Source organism: Miscanthus floridulus, chromosome 10, assembly GCF_019320115.1.
Source record: "Miscanthus floridulus cultivar M001 chromosome 10, ASM1932011v1, whole genome shotgun sequence".
NCBI classification, from domain to species: domain Eukaryota; kingdom Viridiplantae; phylum Streptophyta; class Magnoliopsida; order Poales; family Poaceae; genus Miscanthus; species Miscanthus floridulus.
This window is the reverse complement of record NC_089589.1, coordinates 14,154,525-14,169,373: the sequence shown is the minus strand read 5'-3', so window position 1 is coordinate 14,169,373 and position 14,849 is coordinate 14,154,525. Positions and strand designations below refer to the sequence as shown.

General features: G+C 42.4%; 2 protein-coding genes across 2 annotated transcripts; one reads left to right on the top strand and one right to left on the bottom strand.

The window, feature by feature from the left end:
* Nucleotides 1-1,191: 1,191 nt before the first annotated feature.
* On the bottom strand, nucleotides 1,192-4,098 carry LOC136487844 (AT-hook motif nuclear-localized protein 7-like). The gene is made up of 5 exons (XM_066484955.1): nucleotides 3,668-4,098; nucleotides 3,092-3,159; nucleotides 2,826-2,957; nucleotides 2,066-2,221; nucleotides 1,192-1,914 (listed from the first exon to the last, which is right to left on the bottom strand). The coding sequence occupies exons 1-5, from the start codon at nucleotides 4,038-4,040 to the stop codon at nucleotides 1,588-1,590; spliced, it is 1,056 nt and encodes a 351-aa protein (XP_066341052.1). The 5' UTR covers nucleotides 4,041-4,098; the 3' UTR covers nucleotides 1,192-1,587.
* Nucleotides 4,099-8,946: 4,848 nt separating this feature from the next.
* Nucleotides 8,947-14,045, top strand: LOC136488042 (uncharacterized). Its single transcript, XM_066485095.1, has 7 exons — nucleotides 8,947-10,827; nucleotides 11,089-11,226; nucleotides 11,335-11,397; nucleotides 11,665-11,899; nucleotides 12,398-12,691; nucleotides 12,791-13,900; nucleotides 14,017-14,045. Exons 1-7 carry the CDS (start codon nucleotides 8,947-8,949, stop codon nucleotides 14,043-14,045), a joined length of 3,750 nt encoding a protein of 1,249 aa, XP_066341192.1.
* Nucleotides 14,046-14,849: the final 804 nt, after the last annotated feature.

The window sequence follows — 14,849 nt, the reverse complement described above, 5'->3', positions numbered from 1 at the left end:
AGTTTAGGGATGTCATATTGGGTGTCACATATGGATATCACATAGGGTGTTCGGATACTAATAAAAAATAAATTACAGAATCCGTCTGTAATCCGCGGGACGAATTTATCAAGCCTAATTAATCCGTCATTAGCACATGTTTACTGTAGCACCACATTGGCTTAAATTTTTTTTTGGGGGGGGGGGGGGGGGGAGGAGGGCGGAAGAATTGACCACACAAGAAAAGAAAAACATTACATCGGTTAAAAATTTGATAAAAACCGAGATGAAGAAAAAGCATAGCTAAAACCATTTTTTCCATAATTGTTTGCACTTAAAACAAAATCATAGAAAAGACAACATATCGGTCAAGACTTAGGGCCTGTTTGGATGCACCAGCTAAACTTTAGTTGGCTAAATTTAGCTGCTAGATATCTAAATAGCCTGAACATCCAAACACCCTAGCTAAAGTTTAGCTGGATTTACTTTAAAATTTTATTAGCTAGCTAAACTTTAGTCGAGTGCATCCAAGAAGGCCCTTACTATATTATAGTAAAACAAAGATTCAAGCAAAAGTGACCAGAAATGACAAAACACCATTCAGTATTATAACCAGAAACAAACAAAATGCTTAGCACATCATGTAGTGTGCCTCGATTCAAATTTCGTCATGTATAAGATTTTGATATTGCTAACCACGTTTTCCACGCAGTCTGCTAATGGTAGCACGACATGGGCACATGAACGCGGTAAAACTGATTATAGCGGCCAATGTGGTACAAAAGTTAAACATAAAACCGATCAAAAAAAAAGTTAAACATAAAAGAATAAGGATACCTAGGCTAGCCTGCAGTAAGGACCCACAGTATCCAGCCCAAACAAAAGCCACGCACTAGCCCAACAACTTGTAAAGCTGCGTCGACGCGAGGCTGGGCTTTGTACCATAAACCTGGGCTGAACTTGTTCCGATCCGTGGCCCTCTTATGAGCTGTACCAGGCCCAAGATTTGTCCCATCTTGTGGGAGACAAAAAGAAAAAAAAATACTTTGGCCTATGTGAGCCGTGAGCGTGTGCTATCGTAGCTTCCGCAGACGCCGCTGCATTAATCGAAAATTCAGATTCAGTCTCAAGAAAGTAAGAAACCATAGCATAAGTTTAACAGAATTCAACATTTTCACGAAGCACGTTTTTTCAGTGTTCACAAAACCCCTGGCTAATGATCCAACTGAACGCACACCGAGTACAACTGGCTACTTGATCATCATCAGTAGATTCCTCTATCATCAGCAGATTCACCAATAACAGAACAGCCTATATAGCACGACGCCACAACCCAACAAGCACAGTTGCAGGGCAGAAAGACAAACTGAAAAGGACTAGAACTAAATCAACCAGAGTCATGGCCAAAAGCAACAGCAATAACCCAACAAGTTGGCACCTCCTACCTAAAGTAACACAGATTAGTTCATTCTAGAGCATCTGCCACATTCTTGCCTATTTCAACATGAGTTCATCATTCTAGCTTACTTCCTCCCTCCCTCCCAAAATGTGTCAGAACTGAGGGTGAACAAAAGAAAAAACGAAGAGGAGCTGTCGCGACCAGTGATCCTACTCCTGGGGAGTCAAGCTGACGTTGATGTCAGGTGAAGCCCTGTACGCCAAGGGCTGCGGCGAGCTTGCAGGCCAGCCAACCATGGTGAAGCCCGTGTTCAGGTTCATGGTGTTGGCATGGGGCTGGGGAGGTGCGGCCGAGGGCGGCGGTGCATGGAACCCGTTCCCGGGACCTGCCTGAGAGATCGGTGTGGCTGCGGTGAGCACTGGTGGGGGCGCCACAGGTGCTGGTAATGCTGGTGGAACGGGGGAGGGTTGCTGCTGCATGCTCATCCTCCTCTGATGCTGCTTCAGGCTGTTGGGCAGGAAGCTTCCAACGATCACCTGCCATGCCAAAGGTTTATGTTAGAGTGTCACCAATGCTGCTTCAGGTTGTTGGCACTGAATCAACAGGGAAAGAATGGTTCCTGTTCTGGTGTGTTCAGTTTGGCTGTGGCTGCATTTGAAAATCAGTTCTGGTTTCCCTTAGTTTTACCTGTATAGGACTTGCAGCACGCAGCATCCCAGCCACTACGCCGCCAACAACACGGCCATCAGGGCCAGCAAGAGAAACACTGAGACCACCGGTTCTCCTCCGACCTTCCTCAGCCATTGTGAAGGAGCCCATCAGCTGCAGAATCTCGAAACGGCCCTGAAGACCACAAACACACCAGCGCCGTTTGAACATGAGGAGCATAAAACTCAATTGTATACGTGGACTGTCGCGTACGACATCTTTGTGATACTACCACAACAGAACAAATGGGTGATTTCAGAAGTTCCATGGCCATTTATACCTTAGGTGATTTTCTGTGTAGTGTTATGGAGTCTAATTTACAGTTAGAAGTGTTTCTGGTGCCTGAAGTAAATCAAACCTATACTGAACATAAATGAAGGTGCAAGATGCACATAGAAGAAAGTGCAACATTTTCCTACACAATAGCTGTTGAATCTAAGATAGTGTTTGTCTGTTTGATGACTTCTCAATCTCAATCAAGTCAAAGAATGTGACTTCAACTGGTGAATCTCCATGGAATGGGTGTTCAATATTTCTATGTCACTGCAACATGATAGATCAAATTAAGGCTGCCTGTCTTTGTACAAGAACTCATTGACAAGGAAACTGCTATGCTTCATGTGCCCATAGACAATACATATACACCGAATTTGTCCAGAGCAGCGAGGATTCCCTAAGTCTTAATGAACATTAGTAGTAGAGTGACATAAGATACAAATAGTAACACGACAGTCCGTACCTCATAGGTGAAGGTGCTACCAGATGCACCCGGCTGCCTCAGTGTTACATTAGAGATTGTCCCGTTGGCAGAGAGGATGCAAACCGAGCGTGGACCTTTCTGAGAAAACGACATAATGCGCGCCGCCACATCCTACCAACGAATTGGACAAGAGAGCTCAGCGACACCCTTAAGATAAGCAGAACTGCACACTAGCCAAGCAATGCCAAACTAGCTCTAGCTGCAGACAAACATGATTCTGTAATGAGATGGAGTACATGTCTTACCTCCCCAGTACCCACGATGATGACATGAGGGGTGAAGCTCCCACCAGCTGATAGCGCGTACCATTCACCTTTTGCATTTGAAGAACACCAATCAGACAGAGAAATGGACATTCTTTTTATGTAATTTAACTACTACTAGGTGATGAGGAAAACAAACCTTAATCATAGCCAACATATATAACAAATTTAACTAAACCATGCCAAAGGATTAGGTCAATTAGGTAATCTGACGAGGAAAAATCTCCCAACCACAAATATTGGTATTTGGTAGGAAGAAAGGGGATAAAACATTTGAATCGCTTCAATAGTTGTAGTACAAAGCACACAGTGATGAATGCGACAATCATGAACAGAAGAGGTAACGGATATTTGACTTGTCTTCAGTGTGAAAGAAAGGCACATCACATGCACTGCACACATCACCCTTACTGGACCCCATCCAAGCAATGCAACAGAAATCGACAAGGAGAGCAAGCATAGCAAGAAATTCTAATAAGGCAAAAAAAATTTTTTGGAAATTTCTGGTTGCTGAACAAGAAAGAGGGAAGCTTTGCATTTCGGAGGGCGAATACCAACCTAGAGTGGCTAGGATCTGGCGCCTCCCGGAGCCGCGCGGCCGGCCGCGGCGGCGCCCGGAGCTGAGGCTGGCGGGGTGCTCGCTCTGCCCGGCCGTCTGCATGCCGTTGTCCCCCGCGGCCCCACTCGACTTGTCGCCGCCCAAGCTCCAGGCAAGTGGAGTCGCGGCGGTGTCCTCGGCGTGGCCAGCAGCCGCAGCCGGTGGCGGCGGCGACGGCGTGGGGGACGTCGACGGAGAGGACTGGTACCCCTTCGCTGCCTCTTCTTGCGCCTCTGCCATGGCGATGTCTGCTGCTGCTCTGAACATGCCATGGCCCCCGGATTCATGGCCACCTCCGGCCACTGCAATACCCTCCCTTCCCTCCATCTGCATGTCAAGGGCTCTCTTCTTGGTTGCAGCTTGGAACTTGTTTGCTGGGCAAATTTCTTGCTTTGCTTGCTTGGAGTTGAACAGAGAACGGCAGACAAGAATAGACACCTATTCTAGTTCTTGTCTGTGTCCGGTTACTACCAGGCACCAGCAAGCAGCAGCTGGGTCATGCCAGTATTATACCCAAGTCGTCAGGGATAGGATTTTGAATATGGGCAAATGGCAGAACTAATAAATAAAATAAATGAGAAATTTTGGCTGTTATAAAAAAAAATATAATGCCAGCTTATAATACACGATGATATGCAGCCAGAAGAACGGTGGGTTTCCAGCTGCCAGACTGCGATCCCCTCTCACCTCTCTCTCCTTTGACCAACCATCTGATTGGTTGGACTGCAAAAGTGTCCTACACTGCAGCCCAACATAACTTCCCATTTTTTATTGAACAGTAAAGCAGCGAATGGGACAAACATTTTTTTCGAGAAATTTATAGGATAGTTATAAAAAACGCTTTAAAGAATAGCATCGTCTAAATTGAGTGTTCAGTATAGTAAAATGGAAATTGTATTTTTTAAAAATCACCAGCATGGTAAGTTGGTAACTCAGATTTGAATACTCTCTGCTTTTTTCCTTTAAGTCTTTTCTTGCATGTTGATATATATTTAAGAGATGATCCAGCTGGTGAGAGAATTGTACCATGCAGTTTCCAACTGAAATTTTTTACAATAATATTTTTTAACATAGTGATAAATACCGAGGTGCGCGAAATGATGAAAAATGTAACTATTCGTTTAAAGCAATAATTGATTTTCTTAACAACTGATATTATGATTTAAAAGATAGCATATATTCTAAATGGTCATTTATTGAGATATACAAGGAGCATTTGCTTATTTATTTTCATGCGGTTGATATGTGATAATTCTACAATTAGTATTGTTATTAGTACTACTAATACCCATTGGTAGACCTAATAAAGCATTTCGTTTCCCATCTTTCTATGAAGCTTTCCCAATGTTTCTCTTCTTTTTGAACCTTCAAACTCACTTAAAAAGCCAGATTCTTTGCTCTATTCGCTGGAGCTACTTTTCAGCCATAAAATAGCGTTTTTCTTTCACAATATTTCAGCATAAATATCAACATAACCTAAATTTCAGCATAAGGATTTCCCAAGAAAAGCTCTAGGAGATGGGGAACTACTGCAGAAAATTTATAACAAGCACGCGTACCCAAATTTGCAGAACCTGAACCTGTGCCTGTTTTGCTTGGACACTACAGCCTGCCATGCACACCGCCGTCCAACTGACTGAGGGGATAAGAACGAAGCTTGGGCCTTTTGGGAAATCAGTAGTAGCTGGGGAGTAAATTCAAAAGGCAAATAAAAAAGACAGTCAAACTAATGATGTGTGCTGGATGGAACTGTAAAAGCTTGAAATTCCTCGTTATCATAAAACAATGGGTGCATGAATAGACAAGGCGATAGTTTTATGCAGACCCATTTTAATCCGAGTATCCTCATTCAGAAAACAAAAGTAACGCTTCTCCTAACAATATGACTCCAACCATAAAAGAGGGAAATCCAGACAAAAGAGGTGGGCCCTTAAGAAAATAGCAGAGTGTGGTAGTATGAAACTGTTAACTATGAAGAGAAAATGTTTTCAACAAAAAACATTGAGAAGAATATGCACTATAAACGTTCAGGGAAGTTTACAAAATACAGCAAGTGGACATGATGCTACAGTAAACAACAGGAGCAGGAAAGAAAGAGAGCCCAATTCAACTGTCCCTTGCCTTGGAAAAATAAAAGCTTACAGTGTCCACAGCTGTAGGCAGCTGTAGGGAGGCCTGTATCTGTATGCAGGAGTTGCACGGCAGCTGGAGCAAATTTCCGCAACATCCGCTGCAAAAGATGGAAATGTGTGAGCAGCAGATCAAAAGCTGGATACACAACGTACTCCTAGGCCTTGTTTAGATGGCAAGAGTTAGAAAAATTTAGCACTGTAGCACTTTCGTTTGTATTTGACAATTATTGTCTAATCGTGGACTAACTAGGCTCAAAATATTTGTCTCGTAATTTACAATCAAACTATTTAATTAGTTATTTTTTTTATCTACATTTACTGCTGCATGCATGTGTCCCTAGATTCGATGTGATGGAGAGAGAGTGAAAAAACTTGGAACTTTGAAGCAATCTAAACAAGGCCCTAGAAGCTATTGCATTTATTGCATTTTTAAAAAAACTGATATGGAGAACAGGCGGTTCGAAAACGTACAGCTTGGTAGATACAGTAGAACTGTAGAAGAAAGAAAACTTGGGTCTTGGGAGACCTCACAAAAAAGAAAGTAAAAAACTGGTCACCAGCTTATTCGTTTTCTTCTGGGGCTTAGCATTTTGAAATGGTCTGCTCAACAAAAAAAAAATGTTGATTCACCGGTTGTGATGCAGACCACAGCATATTTGAGTTTTAATATAACCTGACAACCTATTTCTGGCCCTTATTATCGCTGAAAAGATAAGTTGAAAAGTATTGTTCGTTGATTTGTCGTGAGAGAAAAACACTGTTACTTCACTGAAAAAGTTCGGCTCATAAGATGAGCGAACAGGACAGTTGACAGCAACAAAATGGCAGGAGAATATTAAAAAAAAAGAGCAGGAAAGTAACATATATGATGGCTTACAAATAGTCTAATTACAGCCAGCTTAAGATGATCACAGTTTCAGAGTAAACTAGAACACTCATAAGGAAACAAACATAAAAAGATCATATATATAGCCATTAAGAAAAATGTGTTGCCAAATTAAAGGTGTCATTTTATTGCCAAGGTGAGATAGTGGGATGTCTTTATTAGAACAAGGGGACATTTTTCGTTAGAAAGACCAAGTCTTGTTCAATCGATATCATCGTGCAGAAATGCATGGTCAGATAAAATGAAAGATAAGGCATGTCATAGTACTTTATTAACCATTAGCATGATCATGTTGATGATCATCATTATTTGAAAGTAGTTTCTCTTTTCTTTTGAGTCAGAGAGAAAATAGTTCAAATCCTTCGGTTATGGTTGTGGAACAGATACCGAACAAACCATGCATGATAAAGTATTTCAAGGCTTACAAGTGAGAATATCTAATTACACACTCTGAACGATCTTGTGTTCAAAATTCAAACAGGTAACCCGTAACCATAAAACGACAACACAAATATCTTGAAGAATCCATTTTTTGTACTCTGTAGTCACCAAGGAGAAAACAAAGTTGTGGTGACTTTCATTAGTGAGATGCCGGTGTGCTAGCACCTTGGTGATGAGCGATTGACAACACGGTGTGCGTGTGACGTATCTCTCGGCAGGTTGTGGTTGTAGGTGACAGGTGGAGACAAGGTACATGCGGCGACGAGTGAAGAACGAGGATAGGATGCCGTGCCGAAGAACCGTGGGGGTGGAGAAGGGCGGATCGAGGCTTGCGTTCGAGGGACAGGCGATCGTGTGGTGTACGTCTACTGTACCTGGCTACACGGTGGGAGGACGTCGAGGGAGGTTTTCAGATTACGCCACAAAATCCGGGGTTCGCTGGTTGAGCCACAAAGCCATGCATCGTACCGGGACGCTCGTGCGGCGTGCGTTGGCCGAAGATGGAAATTCTGGCGATCGCGATACGATTTCGGATGGTCGTGCGGCGACATCGCGAGGATCACATCGCGGAGATGGAGGGATCGCGGACATCGCGGAATTTGCCATGCAGGACGTAATTGGAATTTACGCCCCTACGTTGGATTTATTTAGCGTAGGGGGTATGTGAAAATAGGTCGTGCCACCCTTTGGAGATATAAATATGTGGCACCTAAGGTTGAGAAGGAGGGACGTTTTGGGCTCCTGGCGAGTTACTATTCACGCGTAAACAGTACCCGTGAACAGTACTCGTGCCCCGGGGTTCCACGGTTCAGTTTTCCTCTCTCCGGTCTAGCCTAGGGTTTGAATTCTAGTGAGAGGTTTTTGTTGATCTCTCCGATTAAGAGAGGGAGGATGTTCGGGCGGAGGCTAGATGCACTTTTGTAAGTTCAATTAATCAATTTAATCTTTCATCTATAATGATTGATCTTGTGCATCTCGATTGGTTCTTTACAATTCTCGTCAGCATCTGACATAGTCTGCTTGTTTTATTTTTATCTCAAGATCCGTAAGTCCGATTGACGTGATTCCAGTTGGGTTAGTTTCGTAATTTCATCTAGTTTAATCTGACAAATTTTTAGGTCGATCGGAGTTACGGATTTTCGTCCACATCAGGTTTACTAGGTACATAGAGTTCTGTCCAGATTTGAAAAACGTGATTTATTCAGGTTTTGTGTTTAGGGGAAGGGTTAGAAATTTTTGGCTTCCGCGACCATTCACCCCCCCTCTGGTCGCCCGTTACGATCCTTCAATTGGTATCAGAGCCGGTTTAGGTTTTCTATACCTTAATCGGTGCTGAAAGCTATAGCGACCAATGAAAAGTTTGATGTTCGCGCTCCGTTTTTTGATGGGACTGATTATGATTACTGGAAGGCACGTATGACCAACTATCTCAAAGGCAAGTCGCTGAAGCTATGGAAAATCATACAAAATGCCACATATGTGATTCCAGCTGAGGAACCGACTGACGCCGCTGAGATCGGGCTTCTTGAAACAAATCATCGCGCTGTTGCTATTTTACAGGCTTCTATTTGTAAAACTGAATATGATCGGGTTTCTAGTGAAGATCTCGCTTATTAGATCTGGGAGAAACTTAGAAAATATCATGAAGGCTCAAACACTGTGAAAAAACCGAAAATTTGAGATTCACCGAAAAGAGTTTGATGCTTTTTGCCAATTGCCTAGTGAGTCTATTGATGACATGTTTGCACGTTTTCAAGTGATTGTTAATAAGATGAAGGCCATGAATAGCAATATGCCTTATGATGATCATGCTAGGGCTCTCAGATTATTACATTCACTTAATGATGAATGGGATATGAAAGTTGAGGCGATCGTTGAATCTGTAGGTTATGAGACTCTCACCACTGATGAGCTTTACAGTAAGCTCAAATCAAAAGAGATCAAAATTATTTCTAAGCGTAAATTGAAAAATCCCACAGCTGCTTCTTCTTCTGACGTTCCAATGGCTTTGGTTTCTGGAAATAAGACTAACACTAATGCTAATCCAAATGTTTCTAGTTTTGCTTTGTCTTCTTTGTGTCATGTTGCAGATGAGGAGTTGGAGGTGCTAGATGATGATCAGCTTGTACTGCTCTCCAATAAGTTTAAGCGTGTGTATGACAACAGGCGTAATAGAAGACGTTCAGATGGCTGCTTCAACTGTGGTGAGCGAGGACACTTTGCTGCTGATTGCCCAAACAAGCAGAGATCTTTTGAGCAGGGCAATAACTCCTCCAGGCGCCAGGAGAAGTTCAGGGACAGGAAGAAGAAGAAGGATAAGCAATGGAAGAAAGGCGGACAAAAATACTCTGACAAGCAAGTCGCTAAGGCTGCAAATGTTTTGTTATGTTCTCTTGGACAGTATGTTTCAGGTGGCTCGTCAGACTCCAGCGATTCAGATTCCGAGGATGAGACACCCAAGAAGAAGACAGACGGACTTTGCTTCATCACTGACGCCGGCATCAATGGTGGGATATGTACTATGGCCTTGGAGGGTGATGCATCAACCGACAGCAATGATGAAACTTCTGATGATGAGGTAGATACTTCTGCAGAACAAAGAATAGCTAATTTAACTAAAATTGTTCATAAGCAAAATAAAGTGTTGGCTAAATTTAAAACTGATTATGATAAAACTTGTGCTGAACTAGCTACTCTCAAAAATGCTGCATCTAATCCTGCTGAACCTGATGAATGTGAAGAATGCTCAATTCATATGATTTCGCTTTCTAAATTGCAAACCAAGTATTCTTCCATTGTTGATGATCGAGATAAACTTTATGCTGAACTAAATGAACTTCGTTCTCGGTCGAATTTGCTTGGTACTTGTGTTTCTTGCCTGCTTCTGAAAGTTGACTTGGATAATGCTTTATGTCGGATAAAAAATTTTGAAGAACACACTTGTCCTGATTTGCCGGATTGTTTGATTTGTCCAACTTTACGATCTGAATTAAATGTTGCTAAATCACATATTGTTGAGTTGGAAAAACACACTTGTCCGGTTCTTCCTTCATGCCTAACTTATCCTAATTTTGTTGTTGAAAATAATGATTTAAGGGCCAAACTTGCTGATTTGGAAGAAGAAAATAAGCATTTGAGAACTATTCTTGGTTGGTGTTCTATTCGTGAGCCTCAAATTGGTATGGCTATTGCTCAAATTAAACGGGGTGAGCGTTTTGGTCCCGGTTATGACTTGAAACATGTTTTTGGTGAAAAAAGTGGACCGCCTGTTGATGAGAAGAATCCACCTTTGGCTAAATATACTGGACCACCTCCTAGGAAGGGTTCAGGTGTCACCTCTGATGGGTTGCTGGTTGAGACATCTAGATCTGCTCCTAAAAAGCAAGTTTGGGTGCCTAAGCCAAAACACTTCAAGGGTGTACAAAATACTAAGCCAAATGGTTCTTCTTGTGATCATTTTGCTAAGCCTGTTTTTGTTGCTTCTAGTTCTAATGCTGAGGCTTCTTTCGCTCCTGCACGCAAGCTTTATCATTGTGATTTTTGCAGTCATGATGGTCATCTTTATGAGTTCTGTTATCGGAGGATGCGTGCTGAACGACGTGAGCAGTACCCCACACGTAGTACTCATGATCGTCGTGTTTTTAGATGTGAGCAGTACCCTGTACGTGGTACTCATGATCGTCCTGTTTTGAGACATGAGCCATTTGTTTGCTCTTCTGGTTTTCGCTCACGTACTCGTGCTCTTGCACAACATCGGGATGACAGACCACGTTTTCCCCCTCGTGGTTCTCATCGTTTTTTTGAGAACTTTGATTTTGCTAACGCTTCTTTTGAGCAAGTGGCTCAGCACTAGTTTTCATTACATTATCCTAACCCCAGTGTTGAGTCATTAGCTCACCCTCGCTCTTGTTGTTGATTGCAGGGTGGAGGCGAGGAGGACATATGGATAATGGACTCCGGTTGTTCGCGCCACATGACCGGAGATGATAAATGGTTCTCCAGCCTCACCCCCACGAGCGTAAAGGAAAACATCACTTTTGGGGATAAAAGTCAAGGTAAGGTAATGACGCATGGCTGCATCAAGGTAACAGATAAATACACGTTAAAGGATGTCGCATTGGTAAAGAATTTGCATTATAATTTGCTATCTGTTTTGCAACTTCTTGAGGATGATTTTGAGGTTCGTTTTAAGAAAGGAAATTCACGTGTTCTAGATTTTGCTGGTAACCTTGTTTGCAAGATTTCTCCTTTTAGACGGATTTTTAAAGCTGATTTTTCTAAATCTTTTGGTGAAACTCGCTGTTTAGTTGCTCATGGTTCCCCCCTGATTTGGAAGTGGCATCATCGGTTGGCCCACTTGAGCTTTGATTTGCTTTGTCGTTTGAGTTCATTGGATTTAATTGATGGTTTACCGAAACTCAAGTTTGAAAAGGATTTGATTTGTGCTCCCTACAAACATGGAAAAATGGTTGCTGCTTCTCATGCACCTGTGACTCAGGTGATGACGAGACGACCGGGTGAACTGTTACATATGGACACTGTTGGTCCAGCCCATGTTCGGTCTGCTGGTGGGAAGTGGTATGTGCTCGTCGTTGTGGACGATTTTTCTCGATATTCATGGGTGTTCTTTTTGGAATCTAAGGATGAGGCTTTCTCATATGTTCATGATCTTGTTCTGAAGCTGAAAAATGAGTTGTCAAATAATGCCGTTAGAGCAATTCGCAGTGACAACGGTACGGAATTCAAGAATTCTCGCATGAAAGCTTTTTGTTCAGAACAAGGTTTAGATCATCAGTTTTCCTCACCTTACGTTCCTCCCCAGAACGGTGTTGTTGAGCGTAAAAATCGTACGCTTGTTGAGATGGCTAGGACAATGCTTGATGAACATAAAACTCCTAGATGTTTTTGGGCTGAGGCTATCAACACCGCTTGCTATGTTGCTAATCACATTTTTCTAAGAGCTTTTCTAGGAAAAACATCTTATGAGTTGAGATTTGGTCGACCTCCCAAAGTTTTCCACTTTCGAGTTTTTGGCTGCAAGTGTTTTATATTGAAAAAGGGAAATTTGGATAAATTTGAATCACGTTCTTCCGATGGGTTATTTTTGGGGTATGCCTTGCAAGGGCGAGCGTACCGTGTGCTTAATCTTGATACTAACCGCATCGATGAGACATGTGAGGTCACCTTCGACGAGACAATGCCTTGTTTTTCTTCTGCTTTTGAGTGTGCAGGTGATGACGAGATCGGGCAGGATATTTTTGAGGATGAGAAAGAGGAAGATGGATGTGACGACGACGATGACGATGATGCCCAGCCTGCGATGCAGGGGGAGCCTAGCGCCCAGCCTGAGCAGGCGCCCTCCACCACTTTGGAGGATGGACCATCGCCGACACGCACATCTACAGCAAAGCCTGTAGCTTCATCGACTGTTGATCATGTACCGGCTGCAGTTGAGGGGGAGGCGATTTCAGAACGTACAGCACCACGACACATTCAGAATCGTCATCCTACCAAGAACATAATAGGTAATTTGGATGAACGCACGACAAGGAACAGAGGTATGAAAAATAAAAATTATTGTGTCTTTGCGCATACTGCCTTTGTTGCCTCTTTTGAACCCTGAGATGTTGGACATGCTTTATCTGATTCTAACTGGGTCAATGCCATGCATGAGGAGTTAGAAAATTTTGCACGGAATCAGGTTTGGGTTTTGGTTGATCCTCCTCCTTCTTATAAACCAATTGGAACTAAATGGGTCTTTAAGAACAAACAAGGGGAAGATGGTCATGTTGTTAGAAATAAAGCTAGGTTGGTTGCTCAGGGCTTTTCTCAAAAAGAGGGTATTGATTATGGTGAAACTTTTGCTCCTGTTGCTCGTTTAGAAGCCATTCATATTTTGCTTGCATTTGCTGCTTCATGTGGATATAAGCTTTATCAAATGGATGTGAAAAGTGCTTTTCTGAATGGTTTTATAGAAGAAGAAGTTTATGTTAAACAACCGCCTGGTTTTGAACATCCCAATTTTCCTGATCGTGTTTTTAAGTTGCAAAAGGCTTTATATGGTTTGAAGCAAGCACCTCGTGCTTGGTATGCTAGATTGAAAACTTTTCTGCTTAAAAACGGGTTCAAAATGGGTTCAATTGATAAAACTCTTTTTCTCCCCAAGCAAGGAAATGACACTTTAATAGTTCAGATTTATGTGGATGATATCATTTTCGGTGGTTCCTCTCATGCTCTTGTGAAAAAGTTTGCAGATGTGATGAGTAAAGAATTTGAGATGTCTATGATGGGCGAGCTGAATTTCTTTCTTGGCTTACAAATAAAACAAACTTCGGAAGGTATATTTGTGCATCAGGGAAAGTACACGAAGGATGTCCTGAAGAAGTTTGCGATGGATGATGCGAAGCCAATTTCTACGCCCATGCCAACTAGCGCTGCTTTGGATGCTGATGAGGACGGAGAGCCCATGGATCAGAAGGAATATCGAAGCATGATTGGGTCGCTGCTGTACTTGACTGCTACGAGGCCAGATATACACTTTGCTGTGTGTATGTGTGCTTGTTTTCAGGCGTCGCCCAGGACTTCTCACCGTCAGGCGGTGAAGCGCATAATGAGGTATCTTCGATTTACTCCTGCATTTGGCCTTTGGTACTCTGCTGCTTCAACTCTCAGTTTGTGTGGTTATTCGGATGCTGATTTTGCTGGGTGCCGTTTAGATAGAAAGTCTACATCGGGTACTTGCCAATTTTTGGGTTCTTCGCTTGTTTCTTGGTCCTCTAGAAAACAATCTAATGTTGCTCAATCTACTACAGAGGCTGAGTATGTTGCTGCTGCTAGTTGTTGTTCTCAGCTTTTATGGATGATAGCTACCCTTCGTGATTTTGGTTTGTCGTTTTTTCGCGTTCCTCTCTTGTGTGACAGCACTAGCGCTATAAGTGTTGCAAAGAATCCTGTGCTTCACTCTAAGACGAAACACATTGAGGTTCGTCATCATTTTCTGAGGGATCATGCTGAGAAGGGTGATATTAAGCTTAAATACATTGATACTAGTCAGCAACTTGCTGATATTCTGACTAAACCACTCGATCAAACCACGTTTGCATGTTTGCGTGGTGAGTTCGGGGTGTGTTACCCATTCTAGTATCATTGTAAGCTGCTTTAGTTACATATGCCTTATACTTGTTTTGGCTAGTTTGCGATCGATGCTTTTGGAGAGGTTTGAATGTTTTGCTTGACCAATTTTTATTTTGAAAACAGCATAGATATATACTTAAAAATTTATGTTGGGCTATGCTTGCTTTTCTGGATCTAGTGACTTGTTGAATACTTGACATATGTCTTGCTCATGGTTCGGTTGTCAGCTTCTTTTAATGGGTTTTCACTGCAAATGTAACTCACAATGCAAGTTTTAACTTAGGAGTGCATAGTATGGTTGCAAATGATCTGCTTGCTTTCTTGAGAATTTAAATATGGGTACAACTCTGATTTTTCCCATGTCTCTGTTGGTTCTCGCTCATAATCAAAATTAAACAAACTAGCTGGGCACAACTCTTGCTTCCCATGTCCCTGCTGGTTCTCGCTCATAATCAAAATTAAACAAACTGGCTGGGCACAACTCTTGCTTCCCATATCCCTGCTTGTCAAGCTCACAAAAGCCAGAATTAAATATGACAAGTGCATGCG